This window comes from Procambarus clarkii, chromosome 19 (genome assembly GCF_040958095.1).
Source record: "Procambarus clarkii isolate CNS0578487 chromosome 19, FALCON_Pclarkii_2.0, whole genome shotgun sequence".
NCBI lineage: Eukaryota > Metazoa > Arthropoda > Malacostraca > Decapoda > Cambaridae > Procambarus > Procambarus clarkii.
In genome coordinates this window covers 17,468,807-17,489,525 of record NC_091168.1, presented here as the reverse complement: position 1 = coordinate 17,489,525, position 20,719 = coordinate 17,468,807, and the positions used below count along the sequence as shown (strand labels likewise).

General features: G+C 42.5%; 1 protein-coding gene across 2 annotated transcripts in view; it reads right to left on the bottom strand.

The window, feature by feature from the left end:
* Positions 1 to 1,150: 1,150 nt before the first annotated feature.
* Positions 1,151 to 20,719, bottom strand: part of LOC123757613 (uncharacterized) — a 159,940-nt gene continuing 140,371 nt past the window's right edge. For both annotated transcript variants that reach the window (XM_045741423.2, XM_045741422.2), the window contains one exon: positions 1,151 to 7,524. In XM_045741423.2, the coding sequence (XP_045597379.1) occupies positions 7,100 to 7,524 (425 nt within the window). In that variant the 3' untranslated portion in view covers positions 1,151 to 7,099. The remainder of the gene's footprint in view (positions 7,525 to 20,719) is intronic.

Sequence of the window (20,719 nt, the reverse complement as noted above, 5' to 3'; positions counted from 1 at the left end):
ACTTTACCCAATGGTGTCTGTATGGCTCTCAACCTGCCATTTAAAAGGTAATGTAAATATTCCAATTGAGGATATTTACGACAAGCACCCGTGTCGAGCAGTAGTGGGGTCGCACCCATGAGTGTGTTACCCGAAGCAGCCTTGCCAACATAGGCGGACCTGGTCCTTTTTCTTGTAATTAAGCTTTTTCGTCTAACATGCTATATTTTAATTACACTCGTGCACATCTCTCATAATTCCCTACTTTGCTTCATGATTATTACAACATACATCCTCTTAAGCTTCTTAAAAAATCACTTATAGAATAACTAAGTTAGTTCATGATGCAAATAAAGTAAAGTGTCTGCTCAAACTCTGGCATGCACACAAAATCATTAATTACATATTTCATATATTGTCTGAAAATTAAGCCAAATAATCAAATTTGTATTTTCTGGATGTTTTGAATATAACCCTTTGAATTTAAAATTCAAATAACCTTTTGAATTTTCAGGACGTTTTCATAGGCATTCGTATTCTCTATGTAGTTATTTTGTACTAAATTAAATCCATTCCTAAATAAAAAAACTATAATTCATAAATTGTCAATCTTCTCTCTGATAACTTTATAATATAACGGAATAATATTTTAATTATATCTCGTTTCTAGGCCATTGACTTTAGATTAGGGGTCCTGATGGCCGATTGGAGAGCACTCAGGGTTCATAGTCTTAAGGGTCTGGGTTCGATCCCCAGCAAAGGCAGAAACAAATGAGCCAAACACACAGAAATCACAATAGCGTGACATATCAAATGAACAAATCCACAAGGGCCGTGATGAGGGTTCAAACCTAAGCCCGGGATGATTCCAAACGCGCCTTAGTCAACTGTGCCACGACATGATTAAAAGAATTGCATCTTAAGAGTGCTACTGCCCTCACAAGGATCCCCCGCAGCTTCTCTGAAGCACAAACTGGGATTTCACACAATTCCCTCATGCACCTGGGCTCTGTTAACCAAATGTTCTACCTCTAAGGCCCTTATTTCAATACACATAGAACTGAAGATGATATATAACTTTATTGTGATTTCTGTGTATTGAAGTAAGGGCATAAGGTACCAAACTACTACTGAATACATTGGGACAAACAGGGAACCAAAAGTGCTTAGATTAAATATCTATTTTTTATTTATACATCTGCTGCAAAATAATGTAATCATACTATGTTTATACTGTACGATTATATGTCTCTTTATTTTTAATATGCTGGAAATATTGTCTTGCAAATAATCATTATTCACAGGTGTTTATAATACATGTTGTTTCAAGTAAACTTTACAATTATATTCTAATTACTGTACCATATGCATTATGAACTATTAAACTTTAATATACCAGATCACAGCATCTTGCAGTATTGCCATTTTTAAAGTGTCTATAGCAAATTTTTAACTCAAATCATATATCTGTCACTTATTGCAGTCCATTTAATTTTAGCTATTAAGTGATAAAATTATCTTCAGTTGCATTCCTTGGATTTAGTTTACTAATTTACCATTTCACAGATTACATTTCATGAATCCATTGCCTTGGTGAATGCAGTCAGTAAATTTATAAGGTAAAGCACAAAATTACAATCTTTGGGATTACTAAATAACTCTCATAAAATCAGTGTTGAATGTAATGAAACACTATTTTGTGGGAGAGCCCTGGAGACTCCCTGGAGCTATCAGACTGATATGCGATATATTAGTCAGGGGCATCAGTTAATTGGAAATCAGCTTACCAGGGACCACGAGCCAGAACCTGGCCCCTTCAGAGAGGCAAAGGGACCAATGGTCTATGGAAACCCCCATGTACTTGAGGGCATTCCATGTCTGCCATTGACCAGGGTTAGCACCCAGAAAGGTAGGCATAACAAAACAGACCCCACATGGTCAGAAAAATTGCAACCGGAGACCAAACAGAGAGGCAGAACTCCCCCCCCCCCAACCTAAAACAAGCAAACAAGCAAAAGTCACACTCTGCCGCCACGCCGTTAATCCGCACAGCCCTCCCCTCCCCAGGAGAGAGAGGGGGAATTCTCGGACCCCCCTCCCGTGCCACCTACTCAACAACTTCTGTTCGGAGACTGAGCATCAAAACAATGCAAAAACTGCCAACCTGAGGGAGAGAGGGTGCCAGAGAACCTCTGGGGCTCACCCAAAAATGGCGCTTCATTACATTCAACACTGGTTTTCTGTGGGGAGCCCCTCCAGCTCCTTGGAGCTACCTAACCAAAGACAAGGCAAAGATTGACTACCTGGGAGGCAGCTGCCACGTCGCCCTCCTCAACTCGAAGTCGAAACAACTGGATACAACCTGCGACCCAAAGCCTTAAATGAACGCCCAGGACCAGGAATATGTGCCAAAGAACAGATGGTCAGGAACCTGTTCGCTCACCAAAATCCCCACGCCCATCAGCCGAAGCCATGTTGCCAAAACCAGCATCCAAAGCAGCAAACTTACGAACATCATGGGCACGAGGATAGACCGCAGGCTGGCTAGACATAATAACCCTGCAGACGACCTGGGAGACCCGAGCCCTGGAACAGGGAACAAGGAAACCAAATCAACCTAAACAGCGTCCCCAGCCACAGAAGCCAAGGCGCACAAATCATGGCGAAGAACCGCAACCGGACACAACACACGATGCACCCCTGGCCTAACCAACCAAGCACGAATGACCCAAGGACCACTCCGGAAAGCGGCTGTCTTGTTCTTCATCAGAAAATAAGGAGACATCTGCAACCGAACAAGATGTCTCCACCCGCGCCTTAGGAGAGCAAGCTCACCAACTTGGTGGTGAGCTTGGCCTCACCCAGAGGCCAATGCCAACAGAATGCCATAGGCATTCTGTCCTGGTCCTGGGAAATGCCATTGGCCTCACCCAGAGGCCAATGCCAACAGAAAGAGGGCCTTGAAAAAACAATCTTGAACCGAAGGGGCCACCACAAACTGAGGAGATGAGAGAAAGGAGAGCACCCTGTCCAAGGAGTAGGATGGCTTAGGCGGCGCATGAGCAGGCCGGAGGTGAAATAAAGCATGAGAAAGCTTACAAAATGTGGCAGAAGGGACATCCACCTGGAACGCAGGCTGGAATGGCTACGCCAGTGCCACACTATACGAGGCAACAGGATTTAGCATCAAATGACGGTCCTAAAAAAAACAAGAAAGAAAGGACAAGACAACCCAACCAGAAAGAGAAGACAACCTACGAAGAGAGAGAAAATGATGAAAAGAATGCCAGGAAACTTCATATTGTTGCTGAAACAAAGCTCACAGGTGGGACACCATCAACGAAGCCACACGAGCACTAACAAGTGGTGATAACCCCGCATCAAAAGACCAGATGCGAAGAGAGGAGGAGTAGACCAAATCAGCCATGTACCGGACTGGTCCGATCTGCTGGAAAAGGCAGAGCCATGGAAAATGTCCTGGGTTTGGACACCGAGCAAGCAGCGCCTGAAACCAAGGCTGGGTCAGTCACCAAAGGGTCAGAAGGACAACTTTCCCACGGGAAGACTCCAAAGGTGCCAGAACCTGAAGCAATGCCAAAACCAGTGACCGGTCCTGCCAAAAAGCGTCCATCATGAAGTCTCCATAGTTGGGGAAGGGCGCCACATATATAACGAGACACCGAGACCATGCCGACGCGAAGAGGGTCATCTCCGGTAGTCCGTACGTCCGGTAAAGCCAACTGAAGGAGGCTGCGTCGACCGTCCAGTCCGTGGACTGAACTGGGACCGGCCGTCCGCCAGGACGTTGGACACTCCTGGATATGAATTGCACAGAGAGCCATACCCCGAAAAACCAGGAGACGAGTCACTCAAAGGGACCAGTCCCAAAATGGCAAGGACCGAAGAAAACACCTGCGGTTCGGGCAATGCACCACCAGAGAGCAGTCAGAATAGAGCCAGATTGTAGAGCCCCGAGCGACTTGAACCCTCTAAAGCGACAGCCAAACCACCGTGAACTCCTGCACCACACTGTGAGCCCGACGAAAGGATGGCCCCCACTGCTCCTGGCTAAGCCTGGTGAGAACTAGTCACAAAGTCCCAGCCAAGAGACGACGCATCCGTGAACACATCGAGTGAGGCTCGGGTAGGTGCCAAAACACTGAATCCCGAAAACCCGAAGAGGAAACCGGTGACACAGCAACCGACACAAGGCCCACGGAGAGGGACGACCCCAAAGGAACCAGAACAGATGCCGAAGCCAAACCCGATCCAGCAGGTAATAAACCAGTACGGTGAAGTTCTGACTCCCACGCAACTGCTCGAGTTGCCACCGAGCAACCCACAAACAGCTAAAGGCAGGACCACAGCTACAGCAATGCTTCAAGAAGGGGGAAGACAGGGAAGTGGTCCGAGAGCCCCACATGAGGCCCAGCATGGTCCGAACCTGGCACGGAACCAGATATGGGACTTCCTCCAGTTCACTAGGAACTTGAACCCAGTGAACCGGGAAAGAACCACCCCTCCAATGAGCAGACAAGCAGACAGGCTGGGAGCCCACCCCAACCAGCTGTCGAGGTGAGCCAACACCAGAATACCAAGCAGACATAGATAGGCCACCACGAAGAAAGAAACGTGAGGTGCCAAAAGCCGGCCAAAGGAAAGGCAATGAAGACGAGAAGCAAGCTGTCCCACCACAAAAATAAACCAGTCCCTGAACCCAGGAGGAAGCGAGACACGTCAACACACAACCTGAAAGGCCAGAGACACCACCCAACAACCCAGCCCCAAAAGAAGCCAGAACTGGGACAGGGTTCTGGTTCTGTCCTGGCTCTGTTCCTGCAACAGGACCCACATAGTCCCGTTGCGGGGCCACCACATTGATGATCCGACGGAGCAACCCGGCGGTAAGAAGCCCGCCCCGCCAGCTCTGAACCCCCCCAGAGGAGGAGGAGGAGTCGCCCAATGCCACCAAAGGCCGGAGAACACAACCCAAACTGACCACGAATCGTGGGACCAAGCATGGGCAAACAGAGCAAGCCTTTTCCCTATATTGCCCCGCCAACAGGGCGACCCACGATGGGACCGACACCCCCCCTCCAAGAGAGGAAAAAAGAAAAGAAAAGCAAGAAGCCGATTTGCGAGCACCCACCCCGACCAGACGAAGATGGCCCCAGAGGAGGCACCAGTAGAAAAGCTGCACCAAAGGACCGACCTCGACAAGCAGAAGCTAGAGCCCCAGCACGACCATTAAAAATACGTGCCAAGACCCAAGAAGTGTAGTCTGCAAGCCAGAAAGACCCTGGAACTCCTGAAGAGGCATATCCGAGGCGCACAGGCGGTAACCACAAAGGGCTACCCGAACCTCCAAAGGGGAGCTCTAAAGAAAGAAAATCCTTCGGAACGAAACCAAAGAGCCCAAAGGAACCTGGAAACGAACCCGGGAGGAGCCCAAACCACCACATTTGCCAGTGGAAATGCACCACAGAAGGAAAGGATAAACACTAGACCCAAAAATAAACCCTGGCCAAAACAGCCAGAAACGGACCAAAAACTGAGGGTTGAAAGCCATGGGAGCAAGCAGAGCAAACAAGCACGGACACTGGGCCCAAAAACCAAGACCCAGAATCCAAACACAGACAGAAAAACACAAAATCAGGTGAAAAAAGGTAAACAAACCGCAGCACAGCCAGGCAGAGAAGCATCTGCAGAAAATAAAATGGCCACCAGAACAAAAGGAGAAGTGGCCGACACAGGAGAGCCAAATTCACGTAAGCAAATGGGGGAAACAGCAGACGGGAGGAGGGGATGAAAAAAAAACCCACCCAGAAGAAACAAAGCCCAAACAGGGGCAAACAGCCCCAGAACTGCAAGCGGGCTCCCCCCACAGCCCCAGGAACCCTCAACAGAGGCCCCGGGGTACTGCTGTCCTCCAAGCCCTCCACCCCTGAAAAAAAGGCAGAATCCAGGGGAAAGGCAGCAAAGAAGGGGGTCTGCTGGTAAGACCCAGAAGCCTCGGCAGGAGGAGCAGGCTCAAATGCCTCTGTCCCCAACCTGAATGGGACAGCCCCCGAAGCTGCCAGAGTCTCAACACAAACTAAACCCCACCCGACCCTGAAACCTCCAGACATTTCGGAGCAGGGCGAACAATGCCTAACCAAAATGGGGCATCCTGGTGGGCAACCAACCTAGTGCATTGCAGCAACCTATATCTAGCATGCAACGCTGATGCCGCCTGTACCCGAACCTCAGTGTCAATAAAATGGGGAAAATGGAATACGAGCAGAGAACACAACTGGCAAAACTCTGGGTGAAATGTGTCGTTGAATCAACAGGCAGCATGACGGAGGCAAAACAGGTGACTGTCATCCTGAGACAAGGGCACAGAGCAACCTTCAAACTCGCACAAGGCAAGGTGGAACTCAGAAGATGCATCCATCGGTCCACTAAGCCTCTGTGGGGATTTCCAGGGTCCGCAGGCTGACTGATACGGGAAGCCCAGGCAAGGTACTGCAAAACCAGTTAATCCCCCAAAACTACCAAGGGCAAACTTCTAAAAACTGAACTCCTGCGATGTGTACAATCACAGGGGCCTAGAGGAGGGTCACCAAAATATTTAAAATGGACCAACAGACAAACATGGCAGACTCCCTCCAGGCAAGGAAAGCAAAAAAAAAAAAAAAGGAAAAACCCTGCAAAAGCACAATGTCACCCGAGGAACAGGAACCGGCCGACGCTTGGGTAGGCAAGCTACGCAGAACCTTGACTAGCAGTGTGGTGGTGGTGGGGTGTGGCATTTGCTTGTTTGCTTGTTTTAGGTTGGGGGAGTTCTGCCTCTCTGTTCAGTCTCCGGCTACAACTTTCCTTACCATGTGGGGTCTGTTTTGGTATGCCTACCTTTCTGGGTGCTAACCCCAGTTGATGGCAGACATGGAATGCCCCCCAAGAACAAGGAGGTTTCCATAGGCCATTGCTCCCATTGCCTCTCTGAGGTGGCCAGGTTCTGGCTCATGGTCCCCAATAGGCTGAACTCCAATTGACTGATGTCCCAGGCTAATATATCGCATATCCGTCCGATAGCTCCAGGGAGCCGGAAGGGTCTCCCCACAGAAAAACTGATATTTCATACTAGATTCCTAACTTTGCATGACCTGTAATCCATTACAATAGCAATACTATCTTGAAAGTCAGTGGGTGTGAGTGGGCGGATGTGGAAGGAAGTGGGTCTGTATGGATTGGTGTACGAATCATTAGGTGCTTGTGTGCAAATGATTGAGCCTTTTATTGTATGAATGCATGTGACTGTTGTAGCATCTGGGTCAGTATGAGGATTTATGGACAAGTGGGTGTGGGTGACTGCACTCGCGTCTGGGTGGGTATTAGAGTCTGCGGGTGTGTTGGTGTGGATGACTATGTTAGAATCCAAATGAGTTTGAGAGCCTGAGGATGAGTCTAGAATACACTGGCGGTTCCTGAAGAAGAGGTTGTGAAGGTTCCAGTCACCAAGCTCATTGTAAAGGTGCTTTAGTAGTGTGCTGTACCCATCCCCTGGAAAGAAAAGTAATAACATAATGCACATCTAACTCATTGTGTAATATTTTGTGTAAAACATGATAAACATAAACAAAATAATATATCTGTGCACTGCACATACACACAAACACGCACTCATGCACACAGAATTTACTCAGTTTCTATGATCGAGCCACAGAGATATTACAGGAAAGAGATGGTTGGGTTGACTGCATCTATAAAAAAGGCTTTTGACAGAGTTCCACATAAGAGGTTGTTCCGGAAACTGGAAAATATTGGAGGGGTGACAGGTAAGCTTCTATCATGGATGAAAAATTTTCTGACTGATAGAAAAATGAGGGCAGTAATCAGAGGCAATGTATCGGAATGGAGAAATGTCACAAGTGGAGTACCACAGGGTTCAGTTCTTGCACCAGTGATGTTTATTGTCTACATAAATGATCTACCAGTTGGTATACAGAATTATATGAACATGTTTGCTGATGATGCTAAGATAATAGGAAGGATAAGAAATTTAGATGATTGTCATGCCCTTCAAGAAGACCTGGACAAAATATGTATATGGAGCACCACTTGGCAAATGGAATTTAATGTTAATAAATGTCATGTTATGGAATGTGGAATAGGAAAACATAGACCCCACACAACCTATATATTATGTCAGAAATCTTTAAAGAATTCTGATAAAGAAAGAGATCTAGGGGTGGTTCTAGATAGAAAACTATCACCTGAGGACCACATAAAGAATATTGTGCAAGGAGCCTATGCTACGCTTTCTAACTTCAGAATTGCATTTAAATACATGGATGGCGATATACTAAAGAAATTGTTCATGACTTTTGTTAGGCCAAAGCTAGAATATGCAGCTGTTGTGTGGTGCCCATATCTTAAGAAGCACATCAACAAACTGGAAAAGGTGCAAAGACATGCTACTAAGTGGCTCCCAGAACTGAAGGGTAAGAGCTACGAGGAGAGGTTAGAAGCATTAAACATGCCAAAACTAGAAGACAGAAGAAAAAGAGGTGATATGATCACTACATACAAAATAGTAACAGGAATTGATAAAATCAACAGGGAAGATTTCCTGAGACCTGGCACTTCAAGAACAAGAGGTCATAGATTTAAACTAGCTAAACACAGATGCCGAAGAAATATAAGAAAATTCACCTTCGCAAATAGAGTGGTAGACGGTTGGAACAAGTTAAGTGAGGTGGTGGAGGCCAAGACCATCAGTAGTTTCAAAGCGTTATATGACAAAGAGTGCTGGGAAGACAGGACACCACGAGCGTAGCTCTCATCCTGTAACTACACTTAGGTAATTACACTTAGGTAATTACAGCATTTCACTTCACCTGATCTTTCAGGCATCCCTGTGTACAGGAATCGTAGCAGACGTGTGGAAACAGGCTAACATAGTTCCAATCTACAAAAGTGGCAGCAGGGAAGACCCCCTCAATTATAGACCTGTATCATTGACAAGAGTAATAGTGAAAGTATTGGAAAAACTAATCAAAACTAAATGGGTAGAACACCTGGAGAGAAATGATATAATATCAGACAGACAGTATGGTTTTCGATCTGGAAGATCCTGTGTATCGAATTTACTCAGTTTCTATGATCAAGCCACAGAGATATTACAGGAAAGAGATGGTTGGGTTGATTGCATCTATCTGGACCTTAAAAAAGGCTTTCGACAGAGTTCCACATAAGAGGTTGTTCTGGAAACTGGAAAATATAGGAGGGGTGACAGGTAAGCTTCTATCATGGATGAAAAATTTTCTGACTGATAGAAAAATGAGGGCAGTAATCAGAGGCAATGTATCTGAATGTAGAAATGTCACAAGTGGAGTACCACAGGGTTCAGATCTTTAGCCCCTGCTATTGCTTTGCTCTTCAACAAGTCACTTGAACTCCAAACCTTTCCAGATATTCTAAAAAAAGCGAGAGTAACGCCTGTCCACAAATGTGGTGATCTCACAGATGTTAACAACTACAGACCTATATCAATCCTGCCAAACTTGTCAATATTTTTTGAAAAACTAATCTATAAGCAGCTTTACTCATATCTAGCCAAACTCAATATACTTAGCCCTTGCCAATATGGCTTCAGACCCAAAAAAAGCACTAACGATGCACTTATTAGTATGCTTAACTCGATTCATACAGCTCTTGATAAAAAGGAGTTCCCTGTTGGGTTATTTGTGGACCTGCGTAAAGCTTTTGACACTGTCACCCACCAAAACCTTCTTCTTAAATTACATCATTATGGAGTCAGAGGACACTCCCTACAATACCTCAAATCCTACCTTACTGACAGGCTCCAATATGTTTCTGTGAATAATACAATTTCTCCCACCCAACCCATCAACATTGGTGTTCCTCAGGGCAGCATACTTGGCCCTCTCCTTTTTCTCATCTACATTAATGACCTTCCAAATGCCTCCCAACACCTCAAACCAATTCTATTTGCTGACGACACAACCTTCATTTACTCCAGTCCTGACCCTCTTGCTCTAAATGCCACAGTAAATACTGAGCTAAATAAAGTCCATCTTTGGCTAACTGCCAACAAACTCACCCTTAACATTGACAAAACTTTCTATATTCTGTTTGGCAATAAATCCTCTAGTCAAATAAATCTCAAAATAAACAATACCCAAATTTGTAACAAATTAGATGGCAAATTCCTTGGCATTCTCATTGACCACAAGCTGAATTTCCAGGGACACATTCTAAATATATCAAAAAAAGTTTCAAAAACTGTGGGCATTCTTTCTAAGATCAGATATTATGTACCACGCCCTGCCCTGGTGACTCTCCATTACTCCCTTATCTATCCATATCTCAACTATGGTATTTGTGCTTGGGGCTCTACTACCCAAAATCACTTACGTCCTCTAATTACTCAACACAAAGCTGCTATTAGGACAATATCCAACTCTGGCCCCAGACATCACTCGGTACCCCTACTCAAATCTCTGAATATGTTAGACATTAAGTCACTGCACATTCTCTCATGTGTATTATACATATATAAAACGCTAAACTATAATGCCAATCCTGATCTCAAAAGCTTCATAGAAGGCTGTAACAGAACCCATGAGCACCACACCAGAAATAAATACGGTTTTGATATTCCTAGAGTACGACTTAATCAAACTAGAAATGCTCTACAAATCAAGGGGCCCAGAATGTGGAATGACCTTCCCAACCATGTTAAAGACTGTACCTCTCTCAACCAGTTTAAGTTAAAAACGAAGCTATACCTAATAAATTCCCTGTAACCTACCTTACCCTTCTATTGTCAACCCATGTCTGTTATTTATTTTTTTTTTTTTTTTAATCAACACTGTTTGTCAACCTATTGTATTTGTGCTGCTTTTTCAGTCATGTTCCCCCTTTTTTTTATCTTTATTTGTATTTGTTCTCAACACTTTTTATTCTTTATGCTCAATTAGTATTAAGTTCTAGATATTAATGTTTTTCTTGCCCGAAACGCATTGCGTAATAGTGGCTTTAGGCATTGTATGTACTAGCTCTATCTATATATCAATCCATTAATGTAACATCACTTGTATGTATGTACCTTACCTGAATAAACATATTTATTTATATTTATTTATTTATTTATCTAAGCTCGTATGGTGAGTAAAGGCACAAAGACGTAGCTACTCACACAGTCAGCTGGCTGCCGCCCTCAAGGCCAGACGCACTAATATTTCTCCTCCAACAATACTGTTTGTGGTGTTATTACGCTATATACACACATTATATATAAATATCTACCTGTCTTATTCACCATACTTGTACAAGTAAACTGGTATGGTGCCCAAAGACCATCGTGGTCACCAGTAAACAACATGATAAGTCGTGCAGACGACGCCATCACCCTCACCAAAATGGCGGCTCCCAACCTACTCTTCTTGCTGTTTATACCCTCTATACACACGTTATATATAAGTATCTACATTTGTGTTCATCATAGCGAACCATCATAGGTATCATAGCGAACCATCATCATAGCATCATCATAGCGAACCATCATAGGTATGGTGAGTGCAGTCAATAAAAGGTGTTCACACACAAGTCAGAAGACAACACCACTACCCTCCCCTCCCACAGCATTACTCCTCCCTCCATGGAGCACAGCGCTAAGTATCACCACAATCCTGCTATTATCAGAACCCTGGTCAGTTGTGTCACAGTCAGGGGTCTTATGTAATAATATCATCGCTACATAATAGCATGAACAAGTATAATTTGGCATTTTTAGGGGATGCTGTGGTCACAAGCTGAACAGCAGTGCTGTGAGCTCATGCTGCGTGCATCAGGTTTGGTAGCTCACTCAATACTGAGGCCCCTAACACCCGGGAATTTGGCCCACGATTTTTTTTTTAAATGGCCTCTGTTTACAAGAGCCCTGATGAAGGTGTGGTGAACCCCGTGTATCCGCGGGCCGTTTAAATCTTGTGTAGTACTCCAAAGCATCATATGATGCGATGCGCAATTTATTGCAAGTCGGTCAAAGCATCATATGATGCGATGCGCAATTTAAGGGTTAAGGGGACAGGAGCTCAAAAATATTTGTCCAATTATGAAATATAGTGAAAACTGTTAACCCTTAACATGCTCGGGGTCTAATATCCTTCTATCCACACAGGCGCATGTCATTTTGAAAAAAAAAAAAATTTTTTTTTTTTGCTAATCTGTTAAGTTCTGTTCACTGATCACGGGAAAAATAAAAAAAAAATTCTATTGTACTTACTTTTGTTGCAATAGAGCCGAGAAGCTCGGTGATGACGTCACAATCTGCATGTTCGCTCATGCAGTACACGCCCGGGAGGTGTTGCGCGCGGTCCTCAAACAGCCAGAGTTGCCACAAATATATTTTCGCGCTATTTATTTACAATGTCTAAGCGCATTTTATCTAATTTTTTTTCACTAATTGTGTTTCAAATACTGTTTGAACATATTTTGTATCAATAATTGTTGCATATTTGAGTATACACAGGCGCACACAAATGTTTTCAATTACGGCAATATAATATGTCATTACAGTCTATTATATTGTATGTTCTGCTTATATTTGTATATATTTACACACACGCACACGCTATCTGCTTATATGTTTACATATTTACACACTCGCACACGCTATACACACTTTGAAGCACACTTAGAAGATTTCTAGACTGTGGTAGTCATTGAAGCAGTCGACAGCACATAATGGGATACCACACGTTTCACACCATGTTTGCACAAGCTTCCGTTTCTTGTCTCTACGTGTCATTGTTTTACACACCAAGCAATCACGTTGGGCTATTGCACGCTTCACACCAGGTGGCAAATACTTAAGTTTGTGTGCTAGGAAGCCTTCAGTGTGAGCGAGGCGTGGAGTACCAGCATGCTGCAACAGTGGGTTTATGATGGGCCGCTGAATACCTGGGACATCTTTTGCAAACTTTCCTAATAACTGTATTGCAGCATCAAATACAAAGTCACAGAAAGTGGGCTTACGTCCAGTTCTCACAAGGTACATGTTGAAACAGTTCAGCATGCTCATGTCCACAAGATGGAAGAACACTTTTTTCGTCCACCTACATGTCTTCCGCACACACTCTGCAGTGCCAATCATCATGTCTGATTTATCAATCAACCGCATGTTGATATTATAGTCTAAAACACAGTCTGGCTTATATAGTGGTGCGTTTGTTTTATGGCTCACTTTCCCACTGTTCACCATTGTTCCATCATGAATTGTTGTCAACAAGTTCACCTCTCTTTTGTCTTTCCACCGAACTGACAGAATGTTATCACTTTTCCTTCTCTGACACTCACCAACTGCAATGTCGTTGTCAAACACAGGCATTTCCCTTCGTTGTGGCTTTACTGTACCAACCAATCCGGTTCTATTTTCTAGCAAGAACCGAGCTAGCAAGGAACTTGTATAGTAATTATCTGTGTATAAAATGTGTCCCTTGTTCATCCACGGAGCCATGATGGTCTTCACTACACTCCCCGAGAATCCATGTTCGTCATTACCGGGAATGTCTACATCACTAGCCGAGTACAGAATCATGTGTAACACGTATCCTGTCTCACAATCACAAAGAACAAAAAATTTCAGGCCAAATCGGTTTCGTTTTGAGGGAATGTACTGTTTGAATGGAACACGTCCCTTGAAAAGTATGAGAGATTCATCAACCACCAGCTTCTGTGCTGGTACGTAAAAATCTCTGAATTTTCCAATAACATCGTTCATGTAGTGCCTCACTCGCCACAGTCTATCATCAGGTGTTCGGTCCTGAACACTTCCAAAATGTAGACACCTGAGGAGTATCTGAAACCTGTCTCGTGACATATATTTCCCGAATAAAGGTGTTGGTATTGTCTTGTCCTTGCTCCAATAGTCATTTATTGCATGTTTGTGACAGTGCTTCATCAACAAACAGAGTGCCAAAAACACATACATTTCCGCCACTGTGGTATTTTTCCAACGCTGCAGTCGTGAAAATTCTGTGATTTCCCTCTCAATCAGGTAAGCAGCATGCAGGTTCGTTTGGTGTACAATGTATTCCATGAGTGGTTCATCATAGAATGCTGTAAAATATTCCATCTCAGCCATGTCCTCACCTTGATTAGGGAAAAGGTTTGTAATCCCTACATCTTTATCGTCAAAGTGAGGAATATTAGGAATAAAATCGTCACCATCACTCCACTCAAGTACACCAGGCGTCCTGCGAGATGCAGAGGAAAGACGGCGAGGAAGCGATGCATACCGGCGACCAGGAGCTGAATACCGTCTGCGAGAAGCACGGCGGCTACGTGCACGTGAGGTGGGTGCACGTGAGGTGGGTGCACGTGAACACGAGGGTCTTGGTCCCTCATGTGGTGCCATGCGGTGGCGCTTGGCCGGGCGGATGCTGCTGACGCGACAATTTCTCGCCCAGTTACACCACTGGTACCAGCCACAAGCTCAATAAAACTTTGATCTGAGTCACTAAACCCAGAAAAGGAGTCACCTCCCTCTGACTCGTCACCCTCAAACAGAAAATATCCACAGGAACTGTGAGGTCGTGGTAGAATTGGGGTAGAAAATGGGCGAGGAGGCATGGGAGAGCGTATAGGTCTCGCCATGGCATGGCGGTCATTCTCACTTTCACTGCTGCTGCTACTATCACCCGACAACTGTGTATAATCCTCATCGTTGTCTGAATCGTCAAACACACTTTCTTCACCTTCAGAGAATAATTCGTGGGCTATTTGCTCTGGGGTGAGGGAATGAGTGGTGCGTGCCCGTGAGGCGTTTGACCGTGCGCTCGCCATGGTGACTCTTGCTAAACTGAGGCCTCCCATGCCATCGGATCGTGAGCTGGATTTTTTTTTAAAATGGCCGCTGTTTACTAGAGCCCCTGGGCAGCGTATGGGACTCCCAGCTACACCACGGGCCATTCAAATAGTGCGCGGTACCCATACACTTCATATGAAGTGAAGCGCAGTTGACTGGTAAAACGATTTACACTTCATATGAAGTGATGCGCACTTTAAGGGTTAAACAAATCTCACGTTATTTGGCACCAGCGTCGCAAAAAATTCATCCCAATGTGTTAAAAATGGTTTTTATATGAATTTAAAAAAAAAATGCACTACCAGTACCGAGGATAACAATAACACCTCTTAGTGGAACTCATGGATAATGCAGTGATAAAGAGATGCAAGAACCTGTGCAACGCACAAAGAAGAAGAGTAGTTTTAAAGAGAGTCCACAAAGTGGATTTGCAGCTGGTGCCTTTTAGGATTGCTGATTACCACCTGGAGGGCAAAATTTCACACAAATATTAATGAGTATGTTATGTTGCTGTATTTTTATTATATATCATATAAATACATTGCACAATGCCAATATTTCTTATGTCCACCAATTTTCTTTTAAGGAGAGATTTATTTATTTATTTATTTTTTCTCCTTTGTATATATATTGAGATAATATATGGCATGTATATGGAATGTAACACAATGGTGTATAACACCTTGTCATCTGATTTTGTTGTGGCTTTTACATCTTGAAGAATCCATACCCATCACTAAGTATGTGAAGTTGGAACGAAATTGGTCAACATGTAATATAGCCACAGGTGGCAGAACGTGTGACTTTTAATATACAGGAAGCAATAAAACATGTTTTTGATAAATAATGTATAGTAATACACAAAAATAAACATATCTTTGCATAAATATTGCACAGCTAAGATTAAAAATGTTATTACGGTATGGAGGGGAAGGTTTGGCAACCATCACTTGATCAGCGATCCTTCACACCCTCAATCACTGCCTCCCTCCTTCACAACCACTTTATCTCAATGCCTCCCCTCCCTGCCTGCCTCCGTCAATCACTGCATTCCCTCCCTCCCTCACTGTTTCTGTCCCTCCCACTCTCTCTCTCCCTTCCTGCCTCTCTCTCCCTCAATGCCTCCCTCAATCACTGCCTTCCTCCATCGATCTTTGCATCCCATCCCTCCCTCCCTCACTGCTTCTATCCCTCCATGCCTCCCTCCATCACTGCTTCTCTCCATCAATCAATGCCTCCCCTCCTTCCTTCACTGCTTCTATCCCTCCCTGCCTCTCTCCCTCATTCAATGCCTTCCCTCCCTCCATCACTGTTTCCAGTTACTGACATCCCTTGTAACTGTCACACACAAGGCATTTATGGCCTCTAGAGAATTACTGACAACTGAATTACTTTACTGAATTTAGAATTACTGAATTTACTGAATTACTGATTACTGAATTACTAGAATCACTGACAGTACTGCCACGGCTCTTGATCACATCTGGACCAACATAACCTCTCCACTTACTTCAGGGATAATCATCGATAGCACTACAGACCATTACCCCACATTTCTCCTAACACACATTAACAAACCACCTCTAGAGCCAGGAGAGATAAGCTTTACACTGCACAATGAAACTGCAATAGGCAATTTTATAGCTGCTGCTGCTAATATCAACTGGGAATCTGAATTAGGGAACATAGGGGACATCAACCTAGCAGCGCAATCATTTCTTCAAAAAACTCTCAGCCTTCATAACACCCACTGTCCTATGCTAAGGAAACAAGTCACAACTAAAAGGCTAAACAATCCTTGGCTTACAAAGGGGATACTTAAATCCATTAATAAAAAACATGACCTTGAGAAGAATTATAGGTTAGGAATCGTCTCCAAAGAATTCTCAAAGAATTACTCATCATTGCTATCTAAAATAATTAGGAGAGCCAAAATTAAATACTATGAAGACAAATTTACCCACACAAAGGGCAATTTTAAGAAAACATGGAGCACAATTTCACAAATATTGGGATCAAAGAAGATTATAAATAACAAACCAATACTCCTATCAAATAATAATGGTCTGCTTTCAGCCTCTGACACTGCTCTTGAGTTCAATAGATTCTTCTCTTCCATTGGGTCATCCCTTGCAAATGATATTCCATCGTCCAGTACTAATATTCAGGACTATCTTCCAGGAAACTATCCACAGTCTCTGTACCTAATGCCTACTAATTCCACTGATGTTACTGACATAATCCTTTCCCTTAAAACCAAGTCTAGTGCCCTTGAGGAGATACCAACTCTTATTTACAAAAAAGCCTCCAGATTTTTAGCTCCTGCCATTGCAATGCTCTTCAACAAGTCACTTGAACTCCAAACCGTTCCAGATTGTCTCCGTTTATTATTGCGTTTTGCTATAATTATTCTCTAATTATAGCAGACTTTGTATTTATGTAAGCATCTACCTCAGTGTCTCAGTAAAATCTTGCTCATAAATATAATCTTACCCTGTTATTTTTGTTTTTGCTTATAATTTTTAAATTTAATTGTAATTTGATTTATACACCATTTATTATAATTAATTACTGAGCTCATTTTTTTTCTTTTTTCTTAAGTTCATACTAATTATAGGTTCACAACTAAGCTATATTAAATAATTGATTTTTAAGATTATCTTTACTTTACGATTATTATTTGTCTCTATTTTTTGCTATATATTATTCTTGTCAGTCTACTGTTTTTTTCTTCTCTCTTAACCTAACTACTGTATCCTTCCTGGCCATCTACGGGAATCTTTGCTCTACTTCTAATTATTTCTATTTTTTGTGTATTTACGTTTATTGTTGTGTTTTGCTACAATTACTTTCTATTTACAGCAGTTTTAGTATTTAACTGTTCCTGTAATTGCTTATCTTATTGTATCGTGACATTATTGTATCTATATGCTTATTGATATTGATCCTGATTAAAATCTTCTGTCTCATACCCACACAAATCAGCACATTGATCATCATTATTGCAGGTATTACACAGCAAATCTTGCAAAAAACAAACTCCTAAATAGCACCTGCTTATCAGTTTACAACCAAAATGTTAGGTCACTTGGTTAACATTTTGATGATATAAATGCACTACTCACAGCACTAGGTACTAATTTATCATTCATCATTTTAACAGAAACTTGGTTAAGTAAAGACTATACCCAACTCTACAATTTAGCTGGTTATAAAGCCATTCATAACTGCAAGCCTAATAAAAAAGGAGGTGGCACAGCAATATATTACAAAGATACCTTCATCTGCAATAGTGTCATCAGTGATAGAGACGACTATTGTGAATATACCTTTGCCAAGTTCTCCAGTAAATCCCTTAAATCCTCTCTGACTATCGGTGCCATCTATAGATTTCCTAATACCAACATAGCTTCATTCTCAGATAATGTAAAGAATCTTATCATAAATAACAATCTCAACAAAAATCACATCATTCTGGGAGGTGATTTCAATATTGACCTAGGTCTTCAAAACAACCCTCAAGTTGACTATTTCCGTAACAGCATGCACTCCTGTATGCTAATCCCCACAATCACCAAGCCCACTCGAGTCACTCAAACATCTGCCACTACTCTGGATCACTTATGGACTAATATAACAGCTTCCCTTACATCTGGGGTAATCTATGACAGAACAACTGACCACTATCCTACCTTCCTCATAGCAAACATGGACACAGCACCACCAGAAAGCAAGAAACTCTCATTCAGGCTACACAGTGAATCAGCTTTAGGCAATCTTTCTAATGCACTTCACAATATTAACTGGGAATCTGAATTTAATAATACACAGGATATAAACTCATTAACTAACCTCTTTCTCTCCAAAACTCTAAGCCTCTACAACACTCACTGTCCCCTCTTTACCAAACAAGTAACTGATAAAAGAAAAAATAACCTGTGGCTCACAAATGGCATAATCAAATCAATCAACAAAAAACACGAATATGAAAAGAAATTTAGGTTTGGCCTAGTTACAAAGGAAGTAGTTAAGAGGTACTCATCAGTGCTTACCAGTATCATAAGAAAAGCTAAACTTTCATATTATGAGACTAGATTCAAAGAAGCAAAAAGCAACATGAAAAGCACATGGAAAACCATCTCTAATATCCTAGGAAATAAACAACACTCCCACAACCAGATAACACTCTCTAAGGATGGCCTTACACCATCATCTGATTTAAAAATGGAGAATGAATTTAATAGCTTCTTTTCATCGGTTGGTGCTAACCTTGCCAGTAAAATCCCACAGACACAGACACATATCAACACATATCTCTCAGGCAGCTATCCAAACTCTCTTCTCCTCTCACCAGTCAGCCCGACAGATGTTGTGTCCATCATACACTCACTAAAAACCAAAGCTGGGAACATCAGTGAAATACCATCCATTATATACAAGAGCGCCTCCCACGCCCTTGCCCCACCTATAGCTCTGCTGTTCAACAAATCCCTTGAGTGTCATACCTTCCCTGATATCTTTAAAAAAGCCAGAGTAACACCAGTTCATAAAGGAGGTAATCCGGCAGACATAAACAATTATAGACCAATATCAAACCTACCCATACTATCAAAAATATTTGAAAAAATTATCTACAAACAGCTTTACTCCTACCTCGTAAAATTTGACATTCTTAGCCCCTGTCAGTTTGGCTTCCGCTCCCAAAAGAGTACCAACGATGCAATTATTAGTCTCCTTGATATAATTTACTCAGCCCATGACGAAAATGAGTTTCCGATTGGACTCTTCATTGACCTGAGAAAGGCCTTTGATACTGTTAATCACAATTACCTCTTACGTAAACTCCATCATTATGGAATTTGAGGCCATACACTGGACTATATCCAATCATATCTTAGTGATAGACACCAATGTGTAGCCATCAATAACATAACCTCTCCCACTCTACCAATAACTGTTGGAGTGCCACAGGACAGCATTTTGGGACCTCTCTTATTTCATATTTACATCAATGATCTGCCTAACGTCTCTAACATTCTGAAACCTATTTTGTTTGCTGATGATACTACCCTCATCTACTCTAACCCCAACCCACATACACTAAATAATGTTGTTAATAATGAACTAAAAAAGTCCACTTATGGATGTCAACCAACAAACTAACACTTAACATAGAAAAGACCTACTACATCTTATTTGGAAGCAAATCTACAAATGCAATTCAGCTTCAGATAGACAATGTAAACATTAGCCATAAAATGATGGAAAGTTTCTTGGCCTATTCCTAGACAAGAGACTCAACTTCAGTACCCACATACAACACATAACTAAGAAAGTCTCTAAAACAGTTGGTATACTCTCCAAAATCAGCTATTATTATGTACCTAACTCTGCTCTCATCTCTCTATATTATGCACTAATCTATCCCTATCTTAATTATGGTATCTGTGCATGGGGTTTAACCACTTCAAACCACCTCAAGTCCATCATCACCCAGCAAAAATCTGCTATCAGAATAATAACAAATTCTGCTTTCAGACAACACTCAGCCCCCTTGTTTAACTCCCTAAACATGCTAAACATAATCTCACTCCACAAATTCTCTTTTGTCAACTACATTTACAAAACCCTGTTCTTAAATGCAAATCTTGCTCTGAAACTCTCCCTGGACAGATGTAATAGGACCCATTATCACCACTCCAGAAATAAATATCTCTTTAATATCCCCAGAGTCAAACTTAATTTGTGTAAACACTCTATGCAAATAAAGGGACCCAGTCTATGGAACTCACTCCCTATTGAATTGAAAAGCTGTCCAACTTTTGCATCATTCAAAAACAATACTAAAAAGTACCTAATTTC